Source organism: Astyanax mexicanus, chromosome 7, assembly GCF_023375975.1.
Source record: "Astyanax mexicanus isolate ESR-SI-001 chromosome 7, AstMex3_surface, whole genome shotgun sequence".
In the NCBI taxonomy this organism is placed as follows: Eukaryota; Metazoa; Chordata; class Actinopteri; order Characiformes; family Acestrorhamphidae; genus Astyanax; species Astyanax mexicanus.
Genome location: NC_064414.1, coordinates 9,661,176 through 9,687,903, shown reverse-complemented (window position 1 = coordinate 9,687,903; position 26,728 = coordinate 9,661,176). Strand labels below are relative to the sequence as shown.

General features: G+C 38.1%; 2 protein-coding genes across 2 annotated transcripts; one reads left to right on the top strand and one right to left on the bottom strand.

Annotated features, from left to right (window-relative positions):
- The first annotated feature begins 2,150 nt into the window (after positions 1–2,150).
- Positions 2,151–16,883, top strand: mnat1 (MNAT1 component of CDK activating kinase). Its single transcript, XM_049481421.1, has 9 exons — positions 2,151–2,366; positions 4,145–4,297; positions 4,457–4,530; positions 5,478–5,581; positions 5,837–5,977; positions 6,413–6,544; positions 10,597–10,718; positions 15,864–16,546; positions 16,587–16,883. Exons 1-8 carry the CDS (start codon positions 2,278–2,280, stop codon positions 15,982–15,984), a joined length of 936 nt encoding a protein of 311 aa, XP_049337378.1. The 5' UTR covers positions 2,151–2,277; the 3' UTR covers positions 15,985–16,546; positions 16,587–16,883.
- A 1,347-nt stretch (positions 16,884–18,230) lies between these two features.
- On the bottom strand, positions 18,231–26,723 carry trmt5 (tRNA methyltransferase 5). Its single transcript, XM_007247543.4, has 6 exons — positions 26,634–26,723; positions 24,240–24,865; positions 23,770–23,894; positions 21,596–22,048; positions 18,967–19,159; positions 18,231–18,354 (listed from the first exon to the last, which is right to left on the bottom strand). The coding sequence occupies exons 1-6, from the start codon at positions 26,651–26,653 to the stop codon at positions 18,305–18,307; spliced, it is 1,467 nt and encodes a 488-aa protein (XP_007247605.3). The 5' UTR covers positions 26,654–26,723; the 3' UTR covers positions 18,231–18,304.
- Between the last annotated feature and the right edge of the window lie 5 nt (positions 26,724–26,728).

Genomic DNA, 26,728 nt, shown 5'->3' with positions numbered 1-26,728 from the left:
ATTGTTGATGTTATAGGGTTGCTAACTATTTAATCATTAATTTGTTTTCCAATTGCTAACACACTAAAATGGCATGCACATTTATTTGAAGTGATACACAGAGTACATGCTGTTCTCAAGTTTCCAACACATTTTCTGCTTTACGCACATTTTGCAGTTTAAATGGGCACATTTTAAATTTACTGAACATAACAGTCTGATATCAAGTCACATGTCTTACACTGCCATTCAACATTACACAACATGAGCTAATTGGCAATATGTGCCTCCAGTCTAAACACCTCCATAATTCATTGTTACCTCTTCAATCAGAAATTAAGCACTATAAAAAGACCACAGGTAAGCTTCTTTTACACTAACAGTGGATGACAGAGCAGAGAGAGGAAGAGAGGGAGGGTGAGAGTGAGAGGGAGGGAAGAGTGAGAGGTTGGGGTAGAGCTGAATGAAGTGTGTGCTCTTTGGTGCAAAAGTCTGGTTTTGAAGTATTTTTAGGTTCATTGCTTCCATTTGCAGGATACATAATGTGTTTTGCAATTTGTTTGTGTGGTTTTGTGAATTGTGTTAGGTATTTTAATAAAACCAACCTAGTTTATAAAATTGGAAAAAAAAACTGTAACAGCACAACACACAAATCTTAAGCAAAACTAAATATCTGCATTTTTTAAAATATTTTTCAGACACTGCATCAATTACAGTGGACATAATGTGGTTTCTGTTATTCAAATGTTTTGTTGTTCAGAACAATAATTGAGACCTGTTGTCCATCAGAATAGATCATAAACCAGCCAATGAAACAGTAACTTAGCTCCGCCCACTGCACTGAAAAGAAAACCTGCTACTCAGACAATTACGACATGTCAGCACTACAGAACAAACAAGGCAAAGTAAAACAACAAATTTGTACTAATTCTGTGATATAGAACAGTTTTTTAAATCATGTTTAGGAATAAAACGTTTAGTTAATTAGATTTATTCTTATACACAGCTCTGGAAAAAATTAAGAGACCACTTCAGTTTTTGAATCAGTTTTTCTGATTTTGCTATTTAAAGTATATGTTTGAATAAAATTGACATAGTTGTTTTATTCTATAAACTATAATACTCTATATACCCCTATGGAAGCCCATTTCCGCCACATGAAGAAAAAAAACGTCCTCAACTAAGTCATAATTATGAGATAGAAAAGTCATAATTATTTGATAGTAAGTCATATTTATGAGATAAAAAGTCATCTCATAATTATGACTTTCTATCTCATAATTATGACTTTCTATCTCATAATTATGACTTAGTATCTCATAATTATGACTTTCTATCTCATAATTATGACTTAGTATCTCATAATTATGACTTTTTATCTGATAAATATGACTTACTATCTCATAATTATGACTTAGTTGAGGACATTTTTTTTTTCTTCAGGTGGCGGAAATGGGCTTCCATAAATATACTCTATAAACTTTTAAATAAAAATATTGCAATGTAGAGCATTTATTTGTAGAAAATGAGAAAAGGCTGAAATAACACAAAAAGATGCAGAGCTTTCAGACCTCAAATAATTCAAAGAAAACAAGTTCATATTCATGAAGTTTTACGAGTTCAGAAATCATGTATCATGTATCTTGGCATGTTTTCCTTCACCAGTCTTACACACTGCTTTTGGATAACTTTATGCCTTTACAGCTTGGTTTGATTGCTTGTGATCATCCGCCTTCCTTTTGATTGTATTCCAGAGGTTTTCAATTTCGTAAAATCATAGTAACTCATCATTTTTAAGTGGTCATTTATTTTTTTTGTTTTTGTGTGTTTTAGGAATGAAAGGGTTAATTAAAATGTAATAAACGAATCACTCAATAGATTAAAAAATAATTAAAACTTAGTATTGAACAATTACTGTAAAAAAAAGACATGCACTCACTGGTATTGATAAACAGAGCGGAACGACTGCCGCTAAACCCTTTTTTCTCAGGACGCGTTTGTCTGTTACACCACCGAAAGCGCTACTCGGTGAGAAAGTCCCGCCCTTCCTGCTCTTTGATTGGTCAGAAGATCACACTGACAAGCCGTCAGCCAATCCCAGCACAAGAGCTGTGATGTAAGTAGCCAGTCAAAATCGATGGAGGGCGGTCCGTGCCTGAAAACAGGTGTGAAAATAAAACCTGCGTACTTTACAGCACACCATAAACACGAGCCCAGAGCGCAGTAACTTCTCTAATAAATATCCGATTAAATACAGAATAAAGCGCTATATCAGCAGATCTAACGCGTACCCGAGCTATGGACGATCAGGGCTGCCCGAGATGCAAAACCACTAAATACAGGAACCCGTCTCTGAAGCTGATGGTTAATGTTTGTGGACACACACTGTGAGTATAGAGATGCTAAGCTAACTAGCTTTACTTTAATTACTTTTTTGCGTAAAGAACTGAATTTTGATTTAGTTTTAGAGCGATCACTGTTAAACATACAATATCAGTCAAAAGTTTAGACACATCTCTACTCATTAAATTACTAACAATTTATTTTACTGTTTACTTTATAACGTTAATTCAATAATCCACTTGTTAGTGTTAAGGTGGCCAGTTGCAAGTTTTTCTTCGCTTTGCATCTTTTCTGAAGAATGGCAACATGCGAGTCTCAAAACACAACTCTCAAATAACCTGAAAACAAAGACTGTTCAACATCATGGTTTAGGGCAAGGATACAAAAAGCTCTCTCGGAGATTTCAGCTGTCAGTTTGGGAGAGAAATGCAGAAGAAGTATTTTCTGACCACACGCCACAAACAGAGTCGCTTGAGGTATGCTAAAGCTAAAGCACATTTGAACAAGCTAGCTTCATTTTGGAATAAGGTGCTGTGGACTGATGAAGCTAAAATTGAGTTATTTGGAGGGTGGTTATTTATGCATGGAGGAAAAAGAACACAGCATTCCAAGATAAACACTTGCTACCCACAGTTAAATTTGGTGGTGGTTCCATCATGCTGTGGGGCTGTGGGACCAGTGCAGGTACTGGGAATTTTGATAAAGTTGATGGTTGCATAAATTTCAGTCAATATCAGCAGAACAATGTTTAGAACAATGTTCAAGAATCAGTGACAATGTTGATGTTGCACCGGGGCTGGATATTTCAACAAGACAATGACCCTAAACATAAACACTGCCCAAAATCTTCTAAAGCATTCATACAGAGGAACAAGTACAAAGTTCTGGAATGATCATCTCAGACCCCAGATCTGAATATTATTGAAAATCTGTGTTGTGATTTAAAGCAGGATGTTGATGCTCAGGAACCATCAAACCTGACTGAACTGGAGATGTTTTGTAAATAATATTGATCCAAAATACTTTCAACCAGAAGCCAGACTCTAATTGGAAGCTATAGGAAGAGTTTAGAGGCTGTTATTTTTGCAAAAGGAGGATCTACTAAATATTTTTGTAATTTCTCTGTTTAGGGGTGCCCATATTTATGCACCTTGACTTTATTTATGGTATTAAAAGTGCCCAGAGAAATTATAACGAAATATTAAATATAACGCTAGCCAGCTTGCAATGTGTATCAAACAAAAACATTTTTCTCCCTCCCAAAAATACAACGAAGTGTGATCATTTGAGTGTGATTCAATCGTGATTAATCATAGAATATTATTAGTGATTAATCTGATTAAAGACATGTTGGCAGTTGGCTGTAGGGTGTACGGGTTAAGGGTATGACTTGGGTTGTGTTGTCTGTGTTGCCCTCTCTTGTGTTCTCCTCTGTGTTCGCCCTTGGCTCTGAGAGGACACAGTGTTTGTGCTGAATGGGAAAAGCATGCTCTCCTACCGTGCTGACTGAGAGAGGACAGATATATACGCACAACATTTATTACAGCTTGTGGACATGTGTCTGGATAGGGGACAAATCACCGCATACAAACACTATATACGAAACATATATATATATATATATATATATATATATATATATATATATATATATATACACATATATATATATATATATATATATATATATATATATATGTGTATATATATGTGTGTATATATATATATATATATATATATATATATATATATATATATATTAAATATTTATGTTTTGGTGTTTTACAATTTTAATATGTGAATGCCTGCCTGTGTTTTTCAGCTGTGAGAACTGTGTGGACATGCTGTTTGTACGGGGGTCCGGTAATTGTGTGCAGTGTGATACCCCCCTCAGAAAGAGTAATTTCCGACTGCAGCTCTTTGAAGATCCTGCTATTGATAAGGAGGTGGAGATTCGGAAGAGGGTTCTGAAAATGTAAGTGACTCCGTTTTCTCCTAATTCTTTGACCATCTTCTCTTAGTATGTATTTCATTCTGTTGTGTTTATATTTTTGCCCAGTGGAGTCAATATGTCATATCACAGTCAAATATCACTTAAATAAAATGTCTCTTTCTTTTTCTCTTTCTCTCTCAGTTATAATAAGAGGGATTTTGACTTCTCCAGTCTCAGAGAGTATAACGACTACCTGGAGCAGGTGGAGGAAATCGGTGAATTCCCTTACTATACCTACATAACCCAACCCCAAACAAATTATTAACCATTCCCATTAGTGCTGGGCGATTATGGCCAAAAAATGGTTCAAAATATATATAAAACCTGTTTGGTGTTCAGATGCTTTGGGTTGAGTCGACTCATCGAGTAAATCAATGATTCAAAACATTGTATAACAAGCCCCTGCATTCATAATACGTGCTGACCTCGTATCTACACAGCCACAGAGAAACTTTGAAAAAGAGATTATTATTGTTTTCCACAGTTGATCACAGATCCTCATCGGAGAATGACGACGCTGCAGTTTTTAGAAACGGTAGCAATAAAAATATTTATTTCTAGCTAAATATATGCTTTTTCCCCACTGGGTGTTCATGTCGAAAGTGCTGGAGCAGTGCTGGAACATTTCACAATACGAGCTCAGTCCTCTGAGAAAATATGCGTGCGAGAAAATATAAGCGCATTAGTTTGTGGGATGGATAAACACTTCAGAAATTAGGAGCGTTTTAGGATATTTTTGATTCAAAAGATAAAATGTCTGTATGTAAAATCGCGATTACTCCATTTTGAAAATCGCATTAAAACTGTAATTTGAATTAACCGATTTAATCGTTTAAAAAAATCGTCCAACACTAATTCCCATCCACTCCCATCCTGTCCCCTTCCTATCTCTGCAAGATCCACCCCTGTTCCTTATCTGAATTCCCCAACCCTCTCCCCTTTTCTTACCTGCAATACTCAGCCTGCGTACTTCATACATTAGCCAACCCTTTCTCCTCTCCATTACCATGTCATCCAACCCTGTCCAGCTCTAATCATCAAATTAGCCAACCCCATCACCACGTGACTTAACCTCACCCAGTACTTTTGTTAGATGTCAAAATCCTGCAGCAGTGCATCCCATAATTATGTGTAGTAAATTCATTGTGTTTGTGTGTTTCAGTATATAACCTGACGAATAACGTTGACATTGAGAGAACAAAGCAGATAATGGAGCAGTACCAGAGAGAGAACCGAGACGTCATACAGAGAAACAAAGTCAAACTGGTCAGTGTGTGTCCACGTTCTAGATAACACATACATTAACACCACATTATCAAGTCTTTGGGAAGAGTGTGTGATGAGTTGGACAAGCAGTGCAGTTAGCATTGTGCTCATCTGTGTACATAAACTTTCATTATTTTTTTAAATGACTAGTGTAAAACTGTGTGTCTGTGTGTGTGTGTGTGTGTGTGTGTGTGTGTGTGTGTGTGTGTGTGTGTGTGTGTGTGTGTGTGTGTGTGTGTGTGTGTGTGTGTATAGACACGTGAGCAGGAGGAGCTGGAGGAGATTCTGCTGCTAGAGCAGCAGGACACGGAGCAGAGGAGGCTGGAGACGCTGCAGGAGGAGCAGAGACAACTACAGGCCAAACGCAAAAACAAACAGGCTCTACTGGACGAGCTGGTACATATACACACACACACATGTACGGATGTAAATGGCTTATATTAGGCCTGTCAAACTAACTTATTTTGGATTGGACAATATACTGTCCTGGCATTGACAAGATAAAATAGCATAATAATGCAATTACACTCTTTTACACCCTGAGGTCATGTCCATATATTGTATGATAACATGATCATTGTGATAGGCCTACCTCGTATTAAACAGTCTGTGTTTCTGCGTGTGTGTGCGTATGCGTGTGTGTGCGTATGCGTGTGTGTGCGTATGCGTATGCGTGTGTGCGTATGCGTGTGTGTGCGTATGCGTGCGTATGCGTATGCGTGCGTATGCGTGTGTGTGCGTATGCGTGTGTGTGCGTATGCGTGTGTGTGCGTATGCGTGTGTGTGCGTATGCGTGCGTGCGTATGTGTGTGTGTGTGCGTGTTAATGTAGGAACGCTCTCAGTTGCCGGCGTCTATTCTTCTGGCTCAGCATAAAGACAGAGCAGCACAGCTGGAGACTCAGATCGAGAAACAGAAACAAAGCGTCAAACCAACCACCATCTTCTCCACAGGAATCCCCAAGGTAAAACACAGAGACACACACACACTTTAAAAACATTTAAAGCAGCTCACTTTCACCAGGTGAGAGACTGACAGAAACAAAAATACAAATCTGTTTTTAATTTGTTTGTGTATTAGGTAATTACACGTTTAATAAAAAAGAAGAAAGAGAAACTTAATTACAGTTACTGGTCATTTATTGGTTATAGGATGTTCAAGTGTTCTTAAATAAGATAAGATTATCATGTGACAACTTTTTAATTAATATTTTCTAGTAGAAGTAAATAAATAGTTAATAATGGTTAATATGCAAATTTAAGAACAGAAAACACTACAAAATGTTTTTGTTTTATTTATTTTTATTTATTTATTTTTTATTTGTGGCAGAAAATTATACACTGTATAACTAAAAGTGAAATGCTGATATGACTTTCTGATCAAATGAAACAATAAAGAAAAACATAAAATAGACTCATAATGTGAATAATAAAAAAAAAGATCTGCAAATGCGCAAACACAGCTTGTCTAGTCCCTTTCCCTGTTTCAGAACACTCACTTATTCACTGTTTCTGAAAATCAAGGATATTAAAAAGTTTTTTTTTTTGGAGGTTTGATTACATTCAGTGACGAGAGCATTGGTGTGGTCAGAATGTAGAATGGTCAAAACACCATATATACACTGCCTAGCCAAAAACAATCTTCACCTGAATTTAACTAAGCAGATGATCTGGATCTGTTGCTGCAGTTGAAAGAATGAGGTCAGCTGACTACCTGAATATACTGAATATAGACCCGGTTATTCCATCAATGGATTTTACTTCCCTGATGACACGGACATATCCCATGACATATTCAATGATGAGATCATCATTTTCACATGTGGCTTGAGAGAGTTTACCACAGAGTCCAGACCTTAACCTCATTGAGAATCTTTGGGATGTGCTGGAGAAGGCTTTGTGCTGCGGTCAGACATTGCAGAAGCTTATGGAAACAATGCCACAGTGAATGCATGCCGTGACCCCTTTTTTTTTTTTTTTTTTTTTTGCCAGGCAGTGTATATTTGTAAATGTGTGTAAGAGTGTAGCTTGCTCTAGTTTAAGTGTCTGTCCTCCACTCGCACTGTTTTGGGGAATATCCCTTACCAAAGTCTTCTTCAGCCTGTTCTTTTGCACGCGTATAGTACCAGTCAAACGTTTGGACAACCTTCTCATTCACTGTTTTTCTTAATTTCTTTATTTAATACATTTTCTACATTGTAGATTAATATTGGAGACATTAAAACAATTAAGGGACACAAATAGATTATGTAGTAAACAGTAAAATAAGTGTTTATCCTTCACAATTCCCTGATCTAAACCTGATGAACTGAGATGGTGATTGGAGGTGATTTAATTGGGATGAGCTGGAGCTTCACAGCGTGAAGGAAAATCAACAACTATTGTTCAGCACCTCCAGGAACTCCTTCAAGACGCTGAGAAAACTATTCCAGGTGACACTCCCTCATAAAGATTGTTTAACACTTTTATTTATTAAATAATTCAGCATGTGTTCCCGTATAGCTTTTATATTAAATTGACAATGTAAAAAAAAATAATAATAAAAAAAAAAGAAAACTCAGAGAAGAGGTGGGGCCAAACTTTTGACTGGTTCTGTGTACACACACACACACACACACACACACACTTCTTTTGTCTGTGCTTTTTATGCAGACATGATTTGTGTTTTGTCCTTTGAACACATTCAGTGCTCACAAACCTTTGTGACGTTTATTTGCACACATGCGCACACACGCACATTTATGTACCAGTTTGTCTTGATCATATGTTTTTGTGTTTGATTGGTAGAAACAGGTGACTGTTCCTTTGTATGTCTTTCATCTGTGGAGGGTGTTTGTGTTAGGGCTGCATGATATTGGGGAAAAATTACATTGCAAATGTTCTTTTTTTGACAATATATATTGTGATATTAAACAAAGGGCCCATTACCTTACCAGCCCTACCCCAATCTGCTCGCCGTCTTATGTCGGGACCAATCAGAGTCAGTGCTGAGCACTCAAAACCCAAGTAAAACAGCAGTAATTGGCTTTTTAATCTGGCGTTTAAATGGCTTCTTAAAAAAGTAAATAAGAGGTGTTTTTTTGGGATTAAAAGCATGAATTCAAAAGTAAAATTAAAATTTTAAGATTTTTTTAAGATTAAAAGTAACTGGAAATATCTGTGCAAAACTGTGCTGGGCTGAGGTGCACAGCTTTCGACACGTGTTTTTACAAGCATGTGCCCAACCATGTGGATGTAGGCCATGGGGTTACCCTGTGTTTACTCCTGCCCCCTTGTTGCGCTCCCCCTCCTCCTCGCGCTTTTCGCACAGGAAGAAGCAGCCTGTCACTCACACAGACACAGAGACAACGCTGTGTATCTACTTCTTGTGTCAAGAATCAAAACCTTGCTACATGACAAAGCGTTTGATTCAATTGCCTTAAGTGACATCACACGGCCTGCCCTATCATGCAGCCCTAGTTTGTGTGTGTGTGGCTTGAACACAGCACAGTAAGCTTGTTGTGGAGAGACATTTTCTTTAATACATTGTCAGCAGTTGTGGTTATTCACCACTTGTCTTAAGGTTTTTGGACACTCCAGCATTCTTTTTAAAACCAGTGCTATTAGCTGGATGGTTTTCTGGTCAGATATTATGCTAGATGTGGAACATTGGTGTGAGAAGATTGCATTTGTTCTCAGTAGAGTTTTAGTAAGCACTTACTCACATCAAAGTGTTATATAGGGCCTCTGGACAGTGTGTTTATAGAGTGTTGTTCATTAGATGGTAGTAAAGGAACACACACACACCCACACACACAACTGCATATGACTTCCCCAGAAGTTAATTTCAACATCTGCTTTTATCATTACCTTCACTGTTACTGTAGTGCTGCCTGTGTGTGTTATATACACACTGATCTCTGGCGGATCTCAATTGCAGCTCCCAGACCAATCCATCTTCATTACCAGTGAGGGAAAGAAACACACACACACACACACACACACACACACATATGCTCTTTAGACTCAGAAAACCTCAGTTGGGTTCAGTCTAAAGCAGCACAAGCTCTGACTCTTAATTCACATCTTACCTCAACTGACTCCCTGATACTAAACTACAGCAGCTCAGTGGTCTTCATATCATTTACATAGCCTGTACACTGTGTGAGTTGAGGGACTCATTTTTCATTGTCCTAGTTCTAGTTGCAGTACCAATATATATGAAGCCACCTCCACCATGTTTGGAAGCTGTAGTTTCATCTAGGTAGTTTTTGTTGTGAGTTGAGTCTCTCATTGTTTACTTTGAGGATCTTCACACAGCAGTTAAAAGTGTCCTAAATGTTTGTTTTTTTAAGCATCTGAATAGTGTGTGCTCTTCAGCTGACCAAGGCACAGAACTTGAACTTGAACTTCACTTGAACTTTCATTCTTGCCTGAAATACACAGAAGCTATGAAGCATATGAGCTCACTGTAAAAAGTACACAGGCAAGTTTTTTATTTTATCACAGGCGCATACTATATAGACTTAGTTTGACCATTTCATTAAGAATTCTTGGTGGTTTTGACCCTGTCCTTTCTAAAATTTAAGGTGTGTTAGTCGCATCAGAATTCCCCCTCTTTCCCTTGACATAAAATCTGCATTAATTCCCATCTGGCCGTTCAGGGGCATTACCTTAAATCGAATTTTAATGCCACATATTGAAGTGACCCAAACTGGAATTAAAATCTGTTTCACATGTGACATAAAAGATCAGATTTGGGCCACATTTACCTGCTGTGTGAATGTTGCCCTAGTTACAGTAACTGTGAGTGAAACTACCTCCACCATGTTTGGAAGCTGTAATTTAGCTCTCGCTAGGATATCGGTAGGTTATGATGTCTAGGGAACACTCTGCTATAGGAGCACCAAAGGCATGTTCTAGTTTAAAATGCTTTTTCCAGAAAAAGACTGTCTTGTTTGACAGACATTTTGTTTGTTTTGTTCATACATCTTTCTCTCTTTTTTTCTCTCTCTCTTTCTCTCTGTCTTTCTTTCAGGGTCAGACGGTGTCTCTCGCTCCAGTTATTCGTGTGGAGGAGGTGTTGTACAAGTATCAGCCGATTCATGTGGAGACGTATGGACCTCCCTTACCTGAACTGGAGCAGCTGGACAGACTGGGGTAATGCTGCATTTCACACACAATCACCCCACACTTGTGCTCTTCCAGCACTCGCGCTCTCCTAAAAGTGGCCCAAAATTCGTGCTCTCCCAAAAGAGGCCCAAAATTCACGCTCTACCAGAAGTCGCCCAAAATTCACGCTCTACCAAAGGTCACCCAAAATTTGCGCACTCCCAAAAGGCACCCAAAATTCGTGCTCTCCCAAACATCGTCCAGCATTCGCGCTCTCCAAAAAGTCACCCAAAGTTTACACTGGCATTACAGTCGCCCAGCACTCATGCTTTCTCAAAAGTCGCACAAAATTCGTGCTCTCCCAAAAGTCGCCCAAACTTTGCACAGGCCCTAATTCGCCCAGAACTAGGCTCTTAAAATAAATGTTCTCAATCTCCCTTTCTCTTTCTCTCACTCTCTCTTTCTCTCTGACAGAGATTAATGGTAATCTCTTATTCAGAAAAATAAACCACATTTCCCATGGTGCACCCCACTCTGAGAGTAAACAGGAAGGGATGGTGAAATTTTGCCATGTTTGCAGTTTCATATTTTAGTTCAGACACACACACACATACATTTCCATTCCCGCTCCTGCCTACAGCAGATCCTGTGATGTGGTTTGACAGAGAAAGAGAGAGAGGTTAAAAAAAGGAAAGATCATGGATTCTCTTTTCTTTTTTTAATAACATTAATATTATTAATAATAACTTTCTATAGTTCTACAATGTGAAAAGCAAACAAATACTAGTGTTTTTTTCTAAAATAAATAATGAAAATACTACAATAAAAAAAGTATATATTACATTACCTATTTTTTTAATTAAAAATACAAACGATATTTTAAATGGAATATTTCAATAATAATAATAATAATAATAATAATGACTATGAAGAAAAACAGAAGAACAAAGCAGAAACTAAATAAAAAAATAATACTAATAATTCAAAAATAATACTAAAAATGTTGTTATATATAACTATCTAATATTAGTATGATATATAATGATATATAATATTATTATACATAAATATATAAATACATCAAACTTTTTTTTTTAACTTACCTTCTCTAGTTATTTTCTTTCTGTTGAGCTAAGAGTGGAAAAAAACTTTTTAGTATTTACTGATTACAAACTGTTGCTGACCTGGAGGAAAATTTGTGCATTTTATAAGACTTATATCTTTTAATTGTGTGTGTGTGTGTGTGTGTGTATGGGGTGTGTGGGTTGGGAGGCTGTCAGTTGAGTTCCTAGTGATTTATGTTGGACTAGCGTGTGTTTTTAAACGGTCATCTATGTATCCACTCCCCTTAACCCCTGGGACGAACACACACACACACAGCTGTGCCCAACCCAAACGTTATTTACACAGGTACAGAAAAGAGAGGGAGGGAAGTGTGTGTGTGTGTGTGTGTGTGTGTGTAAGAGAGAGTGAGTGAGAGTCAATGAAGGGTGGAAGTATTTGAAAGGTTTATTCAGCAGCCCCCTTTAACACAGAGCCTTTTAACACACACACTCACACACAAGTGCGCTAACACACTTTGTTGATGAACTGTAAAATGTTTGATGCTTGAATTATTATAAGCTGTGAGTAGTGAAAAATACATTACATACAATAATAAATATAGTAATAATAAAAATACATTACATACAATAATAATAATAAATATAGTAATAGTAAAGAATATATTGTAATTACTTATCTCAATGTTAAAGCATCCGTTTATACTGCTGTAATGATGAATGATAAATCTGTATATTTGCTAAATCTTACAGAACATTTTAATATATTAACATTGCACATGCTGTCTGTTCTGCTCGGTCAGTAATTAACAGTACAGTCCGAACAGTATACAGCAGTGAGTCTCTACAGGACTGGAGGTTTGAGGTTTTGTTCTGATGATGGTGTTCAGTTGTATAGGGGAGCTCTTAATGGATAGTGCAAGATGTAGGGGTGGGGGGTGGTTGGGTGGGGGCACTGGTGGTCTGGCGGCTACCTACTTACTTATACACTTAGCCAAGGAAACACACGCTATCATCCAGGAAGTCATCACATGTCAGCACAGTCAGGAAGTGATCTTTCAATAAGAAGGGGAGAGAAAGGGAGAGTGAGAGAGACGGAGAGAGACAGAGAGGAAGACTGGAACATAGAGGCAGTATGAGAGAGACAGAGACAGAGAGAAAGACCGGGAGACAGGCGGTGAGTGAGCGTGCGAGAGACAGACGGGGAGGGATTGAATGAATGTAAAGAGAACAGCACTGACTGTATTTAATGATGAGTTACGTTGGAGCACTGGATTGATTGTGTGCCTACATTCCTCACACACACACACACACACACACACACACACACACACTTATTCTCGCATGTGGTTTGATGGACAATTCTGAGTGTGTATATTTCTCTACTCCTCCTCCACTCTGTTTTTCTTTCCCTTCTTCCCACTGAGACCCCGACGCCATAAATCTGCAGCCCCCCCCAAAACACACACACACACAGCACATTACAAATATATTCTCTTATTCATCATACACTTCACACATCTCCATCCCATAAACACAGTGATATTTAACATACTTTACATATATTTAACATATCTCTGTTTCTCATTGAAAACACACTTATTACACAAATTCCACAAATACTGAGATGTTCAAATTCTTCAATCTTTTAATATTTAGATTTCCAAATACATCATTTCACCAATACCTAGATGTTCACTAATACTCAGATGGTGCAAAACATCAATTATCTAACACACAGGGGTTTAAATATGTCAGTCCTCTAATACTTAAATGTTTAAATACTTCAGTACTTTAATAATTAAATACACACATATTCACATGTTTGAATTCTCTTGAATACCAGAATACTAGTATCAGGGTAGTTACAAGCCTGGATTCTGGAAGCTGTGGAAGAGTTATTTAACCTCTGGAGAAACTACAGAGTTATATACAGGGTTTGTACGGTCATGAAAAACCTGGAAAAGTCATGAAATTTAGAAAATAGCCATTTCCAGGCTTGGATAAGTGTAGAAAAAATAAAAATATGCAGAAAGTTTTGTTAAAGTCATGGAAATTTGCAATTCACAAATGTGTGTTTCCATTTATTGACTGAATAAAAACTATTATTAGCTAACAAATACATCAGCTCAGAGTTAGTTCAGTAATATAGCCCTACACAATGGTGCTCTCAGGATCTGAAACTTTATATTATTATTAAAGATTGCCAACATTGCTTAAAATATATTTTTTAATCATTATAGTTTTAGTTTATTTTTGGTTTTAGTCATGAAAAAAATCACAAATGTATTTGTTAAAACATGTATGAACCCTGTATATAAAGTTATCAAGCTCTGTCACCCCCTACAGGCCTTACATACTAATTACACTTTCATTCCCACTTTTCTCTCTCTCTCTCTCTCTCTCTCTCTCTCTGTCTCTGTGGTATGTGTGTGTGTGTAAATATTAAACAGCATTCATTTATATTCTGTGAAACTGAAACCAATAAATCCATTTGTCCTGGTATTTGCTTATTTAGGAGTATGTAATCCTTTTCAGTAACACAAATGTACCATAAAGAATATGTATATAAAAATATATATATATATCGAGAATCACAGTATCGTGATATATTGTGAGATGCCCACCTCTATTTTTTGTATGAAAAGTTACTTCCAACAAGTTGTGTTCAACTTTTTTGATACAATTTTGGCAGTAAACAGTAAAGTAGAGGAGAGGGACTTAAAAGGAGGAGTATTTCTACAGCTGTTAACATTTAAACACACACATACACACACACACACCTAATACCTTAATGCAGACTGAACTGCCACTCAAGCTGGTGTGTAGTTGGGAATTCAAATCCCAAGACACTTCTGATAATGCTGCTGTGTGTGTGTGTGTAGGATGGATGAACTGTTGATGAAATAGTACAGCAGCACACACACACACACACGCACATACAACCTTATCAGTTCTCATTAATGTGAATGGAAAGCAGAATGATGGATGATAAGTGGTGTTTCAGAGGGTACTACATAGGGGGTTTTCCTCCTTTGCTCCAGTAACAGCCTCTACAGATCTTAGAAGGCTTTAAGCTTGATGTTGGAACACTTTTTGCTGTAGCGAGGATTTCATAGTATTCACTTCCAGGAGTAAGAGCATCAGTGAGGTCAGTTGCAGATGTTGAGTGGTTAGTTCTGTCAGTCAATCCAGACTTATTCCACATGTTTTGAATGGGGCTTCATTAGTCCAGAGAACCCTAAAACACAGTGCTGGGTGTTTTTTCCACACTGGAGTACAGCACAGTGACCATATGTGATCTTATGTTCTCACAGTCCCTATAAAGCATCCTATTCGATTGGTTAATTTTGATGCTTTCAACATTAATGTGTAGCTAGTGCTGGGCGGTATATCGCTTTTTCATGCATACCGGTTTTAATTTCCTCTCCGGTATGTTTTTTTTTTTTACCATGCGTAGAACAGCACTGCAGCACTAGCTCTTTCAGAGGTGAGTATATCAGACTGTAGCCTGTGTGTTTTCCTTGTTAAAACAAGCTACGTGGGATGAACAGCTAGCTAATATCGCCCTGGCTTACCAGAACACTCAGGATTCCCTAGTGTAGCGCTGTCGGACAGGATTAGCTGCTAAATGAGGCTAGCGCTAGCGATTATCTGGTACTGGTAATGCCCGATGCACTCAGCTTTATTGAAAATCTGGAAATCTAAGCTTACTGTAAATAAACGGAAGCACTTTAATCACCCAAATAAACAGTTTTCAGGAAAGAAATCTGTGTAGATTAACATCTAGCATTTGTTAGACTTGTTCGTAAGAATGACAGATTTGTTTACTTAGCTTAGTTTTCCAGGTCTCGCCTCCAAGCGGCAAGACCTGCTGGCTGAATTAGAAGGAAAAAATGGCAACACCCCTGTTCCTTACTAGTATCTCATAATGCGCCTTACGTATGAAAAATAAACCAGAAAATAGACGTTCATTAAAGGTATCATTGATACCTTATATTCAGGTGCGTCTTATAGTGCAAAAAATTATGTAATCGTATGTAAAACATGGTGCAGTATTTAGAAAGCAACAAATATGGACACTGATTGCACTGATGGATTTTGTTAATGTTATTCTCTCTGTCTCTCTCAGGTATCTGAATCATGTGAGAACTGCGACGCCGCAGGATCTGGCTGGTGGTTACACATCTGAACTTGCCTGCCATCGAGCGCTACAGGACGCTTTCAGCGGCCTCTTTACATCGTTAGTATAACACACCCTCATGGTGTGTGTTAGCTGGTCTGTGTTTGTATGTTTAATGCACAAATCAAGCCAACTGGATAACTTCTGTGAAGAGCATCCAGCAGGAACGAGAAGTTTATTAAAGGTCAAAAAATCTTGAGTTTTTCCAGTCAGCCAGGGCATGTTTATTATCTCAAGTTTGATTTAGTTTTTGCTTCCACATCAAGTCTCATAGACCTGCTAATGGGATTTCTGACACTGTATCACTGCTACAACACTGATAGGTTAAGCCTTATTTCCAAAAGAAATAAAAGGAATATAAGGAGAATCTTTTACAGTCATTCTGCTGCGGAGTGAAGGCGTGTATGTGAAGGGAGTGAAGGGGGAATGTTTGAAAACAAAGCAACTCTCTGAATTAACATTAACATACAAACCAATTAATATTAAGTATAGAGATACTCTGATCTGGACTTTCAGTTGTGAAAATTGAGATTTCCCTTTGAAAGGAGAATATAGTCTAAAACTAGGCTTGTTCTTGGTCTACGAAACTGACCCAAATGAGTTGTGTGAAGATTTTTTAAAACATTGGTGGAGTTTCCCTGTAAGCACAAACAGGAAGCAAATCTATTAGAGATTACCAAACACCTCCACATGGTTTAAGAAGTGTGTGATGATTTCAGCCTGGTGCTAACTGGGCTACACAAACTTTATTACTTGTACCTCATGAAGTGTAAAACTAAAGACGATTTGTGCTTTTTTGGAAGACATACCCAAGTTTATTTTGTGTCATTTTCCCATGTATTCCAGAACAAACATTCTGCAGTCTAGTCCTGGTTGACTGACGTACAGATGCATTGTGTAGTCATTTTTGAAGCATATTTGTAATTTTGTAATTTGTAAATGTTTGGTTTAAATAAATGGTAAAACAAGTTGAAACTGTCTTCATTTAAATGAAACTTGGAAGCATACAACTGCTTGTGTCTAACTATATGTAAATAATCCAGTTGCTTACTTTTAATGGCCAGTTTAGACTTAAAGGACCAATATGTCATTTATTTTTGTAGTAAGTGATAAAATGATCAGGATGTATCATCAGATATTAAGGAATCATGTTAAGCCAGTTTGTTCCTATTTGAAGTCTGCAGTCCGTCCCTGGTATCTGTGTTTGTTTTGTCCTCTGACTCCGCCTGCTGCTCGTTGCCCAATGTTAACTACACCCCCAGAGGTGGCCAGTAAGCAAACTAAAGCGTGCGATCAGTGGTACAGCAAAGAACTTAGCAAGCAGAGCTGGTTCAGTTAAACCTCAGCTGCTCCACAGCTTAAAAATCCTCAGCATGTTTCCAAAAACTCAGTGACCAAAGAAGGAATATGACGAGAGTGTGTGCAGCTGGGATAACAAGGCAGAGAGTACTCGAGAGAGCTTAGCAAGGTGTAGCTGTCTCTCAGGTGGCGCAGCGTGGCACAGCGCAGAGCCCAGCTGATAGCTCCCTCTCAGGCCGTGCAGCACAGCACAGCACAGTTATAAAGTCAATATAACGCTAAAACAGTTTTTTGAAGAATTTTGAACTTCTGTATTTCTCCACTCCTCTCGCTTGTACTCTCCTACCCGTCTAAATTTTGTGTAGATTGTGTACATTCAGCCTCCTGATTTGGCAACCCGAGTAAGCTTTGTGTCTGGGGAGCGGTGGGTGGGGCAGACTACTCTCTGTGGTGTTTTGAAATTGGACTGCTTGTAGCATTTTTATCTGATTTTGTATTCGTCTTTTATATTGGGGGGGAAAAAAGAGAGCGTTTCCTATTAATATACTTTGAACACAGAGATATGAGATTTTGAGGCCTTATTTATTTTGTGCAGTTTTGATGTTCAATTTCCCTGTAGTAACTTTACATACATGTAATTGCTCGTAAATTCACTTTATGCATATGTATGTTTAAATGGGTATTTGAAGGCTATTTTTCAAAAATACGTTTGTTTGGTTTGTATTTTACAATAGTGGGTTGCGAATTAATGACCATGGGGAAAAAAAAAAAAAAAAAAAAAAAAAAAAAATAATAATAATTGGGTCCCGGGCTTAGACCAGTAGAGAACCCCTGGTGTAGATTGCAGTAACTGTGATTGGTCCGCTAAGCACCGAAATGCTGTCTTTGTGGTGACTCAGACACATGATTGCAATTTGCAAAGTATAGATGCTCCTTCCATACATACAATTAAGCCTTTAGGGTTCAGTAGCAGCACTGGTAGAATCATTTACACTTTACAGAAATGTCAACAGAGTGTGGAATATCTAAAAATGATTTATTATAAAAGAAAATGTGAAAAAAACAAAATGGCAGTCCACCCAGATGAGTTTCTATTCAGCTTCCTCACATTTCTGTCTTTTTGGTGATGGCTCTGAGAAATCTGAAAAAGAAAGAAAAACGCCAGAATTGTTAGTTTTGGATGTTCATTTTGGCTGATCTTTTCTGAGCATTGCAAAAAATGCAAAAACTCAAATGAGAGAAAGTTGGGACAGTATGTGTTCTTCCATTTATTTGGCTTTTATTTGATTGCAGACATTATGAAACCAACATTTTATATTTTGTCTGCACTGATTCATTTTAATAAACAGAAATAAATACGCAAATCCCTTGTGTTTTTACATAATTCAATAATTCTTACGCATTTGCTGCAACTGGAGATCCTCTTGCTCTTTTGTAAATACTGCTTTCATACTAAATCATGATCAAATCACCTGTTTGAAATCACACCATTATTTTGTGTTTTTTTCCTCATTACCAGCTCTAAATTGCCCCTGTCTCAACTTTTCTGTATTGTGTTGCAGGTCTGAAATGCAGGAATGGATGTTTATTAATAAATAAAGTTTCAAAACATGAAATACATTTACTTCATACTGTTTGCAATTAAACAAAAGCCAAAGCTAATGTAATAAACACTGCATTTTTCTAAATTAGCATTTTCAATGCTATGCCTGGAATTTTTTTCAGATTTGGAGCTTTAAACAGATTTACTTACCTTTGTTGTTCGAGCTGTACAGCACTTCCGTGGGCATGGTGAAGCTCACACACATCATCTCTTTATTGGGCGCTACGTTCCTAACCATATGCACCGTGCAGCGTCCCTGCAGGGAAGTTCCTAAAGCAGCCTCCGCCCGCTCCACCACGTCCTTCTGAGGGTCATCCTCCTTCGAGAAGCCGTAGCAGTGCACCTGCAACACAGGGTTTCTGATGTATTTTATTTTACTTAATGTGATATGATTATCACCACACATGCACATTTTAAACATAGCCTTTGTCTTAAGTCACTGTGTACCATTACAGCCACTTTGATAACAGGTCTAAATATTATTATGGCTATTTTGAACACACTCCCTGAGTAATATTTTAGCTGTATGGGAGAGTGATGCAAAAGAAGCCATTTCTTATTATGCAAAATATATATTCTCATTATGCAAAAGCACACCTCAGGTGACTCTGTTTGTGGCGTGCTTGCAGAAATGGCTTCTTTCGCATCACTCTCCCATACAGCTTCTCCTTGTGCAAAGTGCGCTGTATTGTTGACCGATGCACAGGGACCCCATCTGCAGCAAGATGATGCTGCAGCTCTTTGGAGGTGGTCTGTGGATTGTCCTTGACTGTTCTCACCATTCTTCTTCTCTGCCTTTCTGATATTTTTCTTGGCCTGCCACTTCTGGGCTTAACAAGAACTGTCCCTGTGGTCTTCCATTTCCTTACTATGTTCCTCACAGTGGAAACTGACAGGTTAAATCTCTGAGACAACTTTTTGTATCCTTCCCCTGAACAACTATGTTGAACAATCTTTGTTTTTAGAGAGTTGTTTTGATGAGCCCATGGTGCCACTCTTCAGAGGAGATTCAAATAGGAGAACAACTTGCAACTGACCACCTTAAATACCTTTTCACATGATTGGATACACCTGGCTATGAAGTTCAAAGCTCAATGAGGTTACCAAACCAATTTTGTGCTTCAGTAAGTCAGTAAAAAGTAGTTAGGAGTATTCAAATCAATAAAATGATAAGGGTGCCCATACTTTTGCACCGGTCAAATTTTGGTTTAATGCATATTGCACATTTTCTGTAAGTACAAAAAAACCTAATTTCAATCCTGAAATATTACTGTGTTATATTTCATGTTATATTATCAGTTATTAGATATATCAAACTGAAATGGCTGTTGCAAACACTCAAATATTTAGAACTAAAAATGATTAAGATTAATAGGGGTGCCCAAACTTTTTCATATGACTGTATTTTGGCTATTCTGCACCCTGCCCTGCACAATATTCCGGTTATTTTGAACAAAGCCCTACATAAAAATATGGCTACTTGGAATACAACACTATAATATTAATATATGCACTATATATATACACAATATTACATTTGGAACACAACTCATATGACATATGGCTATTTGGAACACAGCTGTGTAGAATATTTTGACTATTTGGGACACAACTCTATATAATAATATTAATCTGCTGAACCAAGCTCTACAGCTAACAGATATGTAAGACCAGTTGGTACTTTTGCTGGAAAATGAAATCTGCATCTACATAAAGCTGGTCAGCAGAGGGTGCTGTAATTTGTCCTGTTAGACGCTGTGCTGACTTTAGAGTTGATAAAACACAGTGAACAACAGCAGCAGATGACATGACTCCCCAAACCATCACTGATTGTAGAAACTTCACACTAGACCTCGAGCAGCTTGGTACCTCTTCATGCTTCCCTTTGCTGACAAGCTTTATGGAGATGCAGATTTTATTTTATGAGACCTGGCACAGTGCCCATCTGTCTAACCTGTATTATATTAAAATTGTCTGAGATACTGACTTTTGGGATTTCATTAGCTGTAAGCCATGATCATCAACAATGGAAAATGGGTTGGACAACGAAACTGAAACACCTGGTTTTAGACCACAATAATTTATTGTCCTGACGGACAGTTCTGGTGGAAACAGGAGAGTTGAGGTGCACATTGAATTCTGCCGTGATTTGAGAAGCCGTGGTTTTATGTTTTTTGGATAAAATCCGGGTTAGCACCCGAACATCCCTTTCAGACAGCTTCCTCTTACAGCGTCCACAGTTAATCCTTTTGGATGTGATTGGTCCTTCTTGGTGGTATGCTGACATTACCCTGGATACCGTGGCTCTTGATACATCACAAAGACTTGCTGTCTTGGTCACAGATGCACCAGCCAGACGTGCACCAACAATTTGTTCTCTTTTGAACTCTGGTATGTCACCTTTAATGTTGTGTGCATTGCAATATTGTGCTCTTACCCTGCTTACTGAACCTTCACATTCTGATCTTACTGGTGCAATAATGTGCAATTAATGAAGATTGGCCACCAGGCTGCTCCAATTTAGCCATGAAACCTCCCACACTAAAATGACAGGTGTTTCAGTTTCATTGTCCAACCCCTGTATATTATATATGAGTTTCACTCTTTGAATTTAATTACTGTTTCCTGTGCTATTTAGCCTGAGTAGTTAGTGGTATATGATATGGAGATTACGGATATAGTTCACATGAGTCCTTAGTTATTGGGCTCAGAATACCAGCATGCAGCAACAGTATTCCACACAGTATCTGAAATGCTATAATGCAGTGTAACTGTGTACCTGTGGCAGGTTAACCTCACCGGAAGGCTCCCTCTCTGGCTCCGGTCCCAGCAGGCCCCTGAAGGCATCTAGGAATTCCAGTGCTAAAGCCGGAAGGTTCATGACCACGTGAATCCCGGCCGAGCCCTTCATCAGCTCCGGCAGCCGCTCTCTCACCGGCCCCCTGATGAACTCTCGACCATCCAGGTTGAAAGTGGTGACCTTTGCCTGAACCTTGTTGAGCTTGGTGTTGTGCTGAAGCCAGCGGTAGGACTCTGGGTTGAGGTCGTTAGCAAAAACTGTGCACCCCCGGCGCGCAGCCGGAACAGAGAACGGCCCGACTCCGGCAAAAATGTCAAACACTATGTCGCCCCGACGGAGCAGAGAAACGACTCGCTCATGTTCAGTACTGAGCCGAGGGTTCCAGTACACTCGCGCAAAGTCAAACTCATATAACACGCCGTTTTCTCTCACCTGGAAATGAGAAAGAAAGGTAATTAAAGAGTAAATAACAAGAATGCAACAAAGACAAACTTTGAATGTCCTCAAGGCAAAAGTAAAATTTCTCCAGCACTAAGGCTGAGTGCAGCAGAATTAGCATTAGCCGCTAACCTTAGCGCTAGCGGGACGTAAATGCCGCCTTATAGCACTAGACTGAGAAATCCCTGAGTGTTCCGGTAACCCAGAAAGAACATAATTAGCAGGTAATGCTCTCCTTCAAGCATGTTAAGGGTAGGGTTACAACTAATGATTATTTTGGTAGTCGACTAATCTGATAATTTTTTTTTCTCGATTAGTCAATGATTTTTTTCTGCTATGTCCTCCATCTCCAAAAACAATAGAAACAGCTGAACATGAGATTTAAAAAGGCATTTAAATGTCTAGATATTGTTGAAATGTGGAAAGTTCTAATATTTAGTGAGTAAATATGTATTCTGTTGTGTTTGAGCACTTTTGGAGAGACAGACCAAGTTCAGTGTAAACTGTGTGAATGAGATATTTACCCATCTCCCATTGCACTTCTGTCCCCAGCACTTTGTGTAATTCAGTACTGGTACAAATGAACGATTAGTCAATATTTGTAGTCAACAAATGTAAATAATCGACATGGTCGATTATATCGACTAATTGTTGCAGCCCTAGTTAAGGGTCCAGTGGATGCTTTTGCTGCTGTTTGAAAAAGTGAAGACCGTGTTAACATTCACCCTCCCAGTCCTGGTAGTACTGTATGATGTGGATATTTCTAGATCAGTTTTCTTTAATCACGGTCCTGGTGACCCTCTGCCCAGAACATTTTAGAGGATTGCCTGCCTTAACACACCCACCGTTACTCTGAGCTGATAAGTTGAATCAGGTGTGTTGAAAAAAGGGAAAGCCATACATTTGCTTGCACAGAGGAAGGCAGTACCAAAATTAAAGATCACTGATATATAGATATATATATATATATATATATATATATATATATATATATATATATATATATATATATATATATATATATATATATATATATATATATACTGCCTCCTATATACAGTACTGTACTACAAGGTTTTGAGCCGGTTTAGATATTTTGATGTTCTAATAGTATCGATAATTGTCATTTCATAATGATTAACAATTTGTTTTGAATAATAAATGCAAACAAATAGAAAAAATAAAAATAGCCAATGGTGCATAGAACTATTGGCTCTTCAATTTGTAGGCTTAACGTGAAGGTTCAATTTTGGAGTACTTTAATTTGTACAGAGATGACCTGTTCCTCCTGTTGTGTTCTGATGATGCCCAACCTGGCTCTCCACTGCCCTGCTGCCCGCTGTGATGCAGTCCTGCTCTGGAGCTCGGCACTAATCCATTCCTGACATTCTATAGCTGTAGATATGGATGCCTAAACTGGCTGAACTTTAACACTGAGCATGTGCCCATTACTAGCTCCTCATTATCTGTCTGTACAGTTGTTTTTGTTCTGTTATTTGTTTATACTGTCTGGACTGTACTGTACTGACCAGAGGAGGATGAGTTTCTCTTACTGAGTCTCTCAGTTTCTTTCTCTTAATGTGAGGGAGTTTTTCCTTGCCCCTGTTGACACCATGGTACTGATGCTGTCAGACCTAAAACATGAATCTTTTACTGGGTTCTGAGTAAGGGTTTGAGAACCTCTGCTTTAACCAGTACAATATTAAGGTTCTTACCTTGGCCACCATGTTGTTCTCTCCTGCCAGAACCTCCATCTGGAAGTTTCTGTATGTGGAGTCGATGGTGCTGGTTTTGTTGACCACACAGGTAATTCCTGGGTTCTTATCGATGATCACCTGACCTGCAGAAAGAAACATTCAAAGGTTCTTTAAAGGAGCCGTCCTTAAGATGTTTTTCCTTTAAAATTGTCTTCAAACTATATCATTCGAACATAAGAGATGAAGTTGCCAGAATTAAGAACGGTCTGTTTGTTGGTGCAATAATGTGCACTAGACACATGGTTTTGGATGTTTGTATAGGAGACTAGCTTGCGATTCAAGTATGAATAAATTAGAAGTGCATTAAATCATGCATCTCTATTATGTACATATGTGGAGGGGCTGTGCATTCAATTTTTGGTCTGTTTTTCTCTTTAATTCTCAGGCTCATACGAACAGTCCATCTTCTAGATCATACTTTATATTACCGATAAGGTTTCTGAAGGGCAGCTGGTGATCTCGTAGGTTCAAGTGAGCGATGTGTCCCACTCTGCTGAAGCCTGAGGTCACATCCTGACCCTCGGGCAGCACAGCCCGCAGAACTTCATCACTCTTCAGGTTATCATACGTCAGTTTGAGCTCGTATCGCTGGAGCTCAGGCTTTACACTGAAGGCTTTGAGTGCGTTGGCCTCATCCTGGCTGAAGCTCTCAGGTGAGGACACACTCTGAGGGTCCAGCAGGAGCAGCCGGTGCTCTTTACCATCACTGTCCGTCTGGTTCTGGGGGTCATCTACAACCCGTTTGAGCCCGGGCCTCTGCAGGGCCACTTTCTTCAGGCTTTTCACAACCTTGTCGATGACGCTGGTGGGGATACGAATGGCCAGGACGTTGATGGTTTGCGTGAAAGCTTCCCGGTCCAGTTCAGTCATCCCTCGAACTGCAGGGGGCGCTGTGTAAAGGCTAGGATGTGCTGCAGGGGCTTGGGGGTCTGCCATGACGGATTTGTGTGCATGGAAGGAGAGGGAAAGCCCTGGAATCTGAAGGTTGGTTGAGATACGTCCACAATTTCCTCGACAGTAAATATCCAGGAGAGTCAGCAGTCTGTGAACACGCCTGTCAGGACAGAGGAACAACAGCTTTTATTAGAAATGCACAACGCATACCAGCCCCTGAATAAATTAGGGGAAATGTTATTAAGAATTACATCTGATTATGTAATGCTGTTTTGTTCTTTTTCTTTCCATGAAACTAGAGCAAGGCAATATGACAAAAAGATAAATTTGTTATTCTGATCTTTAAAAATCTTGGATTTTATTAAAGCTTCAAAAACACACTGATCAACTGCACACTTGATTACAGAAAGTGTAACTAATTATGTTTATTTTGATAAAGTGCAACACTTTTTGAATAAAAAAATCACCATATTTAAGCAACTGTAGTATTAAATTAGTGTTGTAAACCAGTTTGTACCATCTCCATCTAAAATAAGTTAATCCATCAAGATCAAACATCTCTTCCCTCTGTGTTTTGACACAATACTCAAATATCAAGAGCATATGTTAAGAATCAAACCAACAATATTAAATTAGACCTTTTTTAAAGGGGGGCAAGAGTAACTGCTGAGCTTAATGAACAGCCTGGTGGTTGCTGTGGTTTTGCTAGGGAGGGTCCTATGGTAGATATTATTGAACTATGCAAGAATTAGTATTTATTCCTGTTCCCCTCCTTCCTTTCCCACTTCTGGTTGAGGAGTGTAATATACTTTCATAAATATATTTTTAAAGCACAAAAAAAGAGGAAAGTAGTCAAAAAAAGAGAATAGGACCAAAAATAAACTATGTATTTATTGAATGCCTGGGGGTTGGTTGAAAGCTAAAATGTAAGGTATATAAATGTTAAAATTGTTTCTGAAGTTATACTGGGATGTCTAATCCTTCTGTAAGTTATTATTATGTATATCAGTATCGGCAGATATATACATGTCTAATATTGGATCGGACTAGTTCACGCAACTAATATTAATGAATTGTGCGATAAAAATACAGAAATAGAAAATAATAATAATAACAATAATAATAATATAATAAAAATAGTTTTCTATGAATTTTCTATGTTTTTTTTAAGTTTTTTATCCAAAAGTATAACGACATTCAAAAGGAGTCACATTATTATTATTTTTTTAAAGACAGCAAAGTGTTTACATCTTCCTAAAATATATTAATAAAATCTGAAAAATAAATAAATCAATCAAATGCAGTTGTTTCTACAGCAGAAATAATTTTAATCTCTTCAGAAAAAGCTAGTTTACTGTAGCTAACGTTCTGTTTAACATAACAGAAATAACATTCTCCTCTTTGCAGTCAGTGTAACATCAACATGACTGTACTGCTGCTACATATTACTACTGTTTTAAATGTAAAGGGATAATCACAGTAGTCACAGTATAAGTATTAGAAGTATTGTAATAATTATTACGTTTTATTAAGTATTAGAATTTTATATTAAATTACTGAATTACTTATTCAAGGTCAACTCATTCAGCTGTTTCTAAAGATCTTCTTAAAACTGACCTGAAACAAACCTTTAAACAGATGGGCTTTAAAATGTTGTGTTTAAAATGTCTAATGTTTATAGGTGTGAAATAATAACAGTGTGCAGATCTGTAGCTATTAAACCACAAACTCCCTGTTACTGTTACAGATTACAGTCTAACCCATAAACTACATCTACACACACACACACACAACAGCCACAGTAATACAGTTTACAGTTAATATAACCCGCACTAATCCTGTACTCACACACAGAAACTCTATAAAGATCAGTTTAAACTCTTTAATTCAGCATTTTAACCTGCATTCATTCACACCAGCTCCCTTACCTCACCATCACACCGGCCATGCGCACACGCCTGCGCCTGCGTCAGCTTCGGGGGACACAGCGCCGCTGTCTGATTGGTCCGCCCGTGTACAGCTG

Coding starts and splice junctions, on each gene's coding strand:
- mnat1 (XM_049481421.1), top strand. CDS start 2,278: ATGGACGATCAGGGCTGCCCGAGATGCAAAACCACTAAATACAGGAAC. Junction 2,367..4,144: donor AATGTTTGTGGACACACACT/GTGAGTATAGAG, acceptor TGTGTTTTTCAG/CTGTGAGAACTGTGTGGACA. Junction 4,531..5,477: donor GGAGCAGGTGGAGGAAATCG/GTGAATTCCCTT, acceptor TGTGTGTTTCAG/TATATAACCTGACGAATAAC.
- trmt5 (XM_007247543.4), bottom strand. CDS start 26,653: ATGGCCGGTGTGATGGTGAG. Junction 24,866..26,633: donor ATGGCCGGTGTGATGGTGAG/GTAAGGGAGCTG, acceptor CTGTCCTGACAG/GCGTGTTCACAGACTGCTGA. Junction 23,895..24,239: donor GCCCTTCAGAAACCTTATCG/GTAATATAAAGT, acceptor TTCTTTCTGCAG/GTCAGGTGATCATCGATAAG.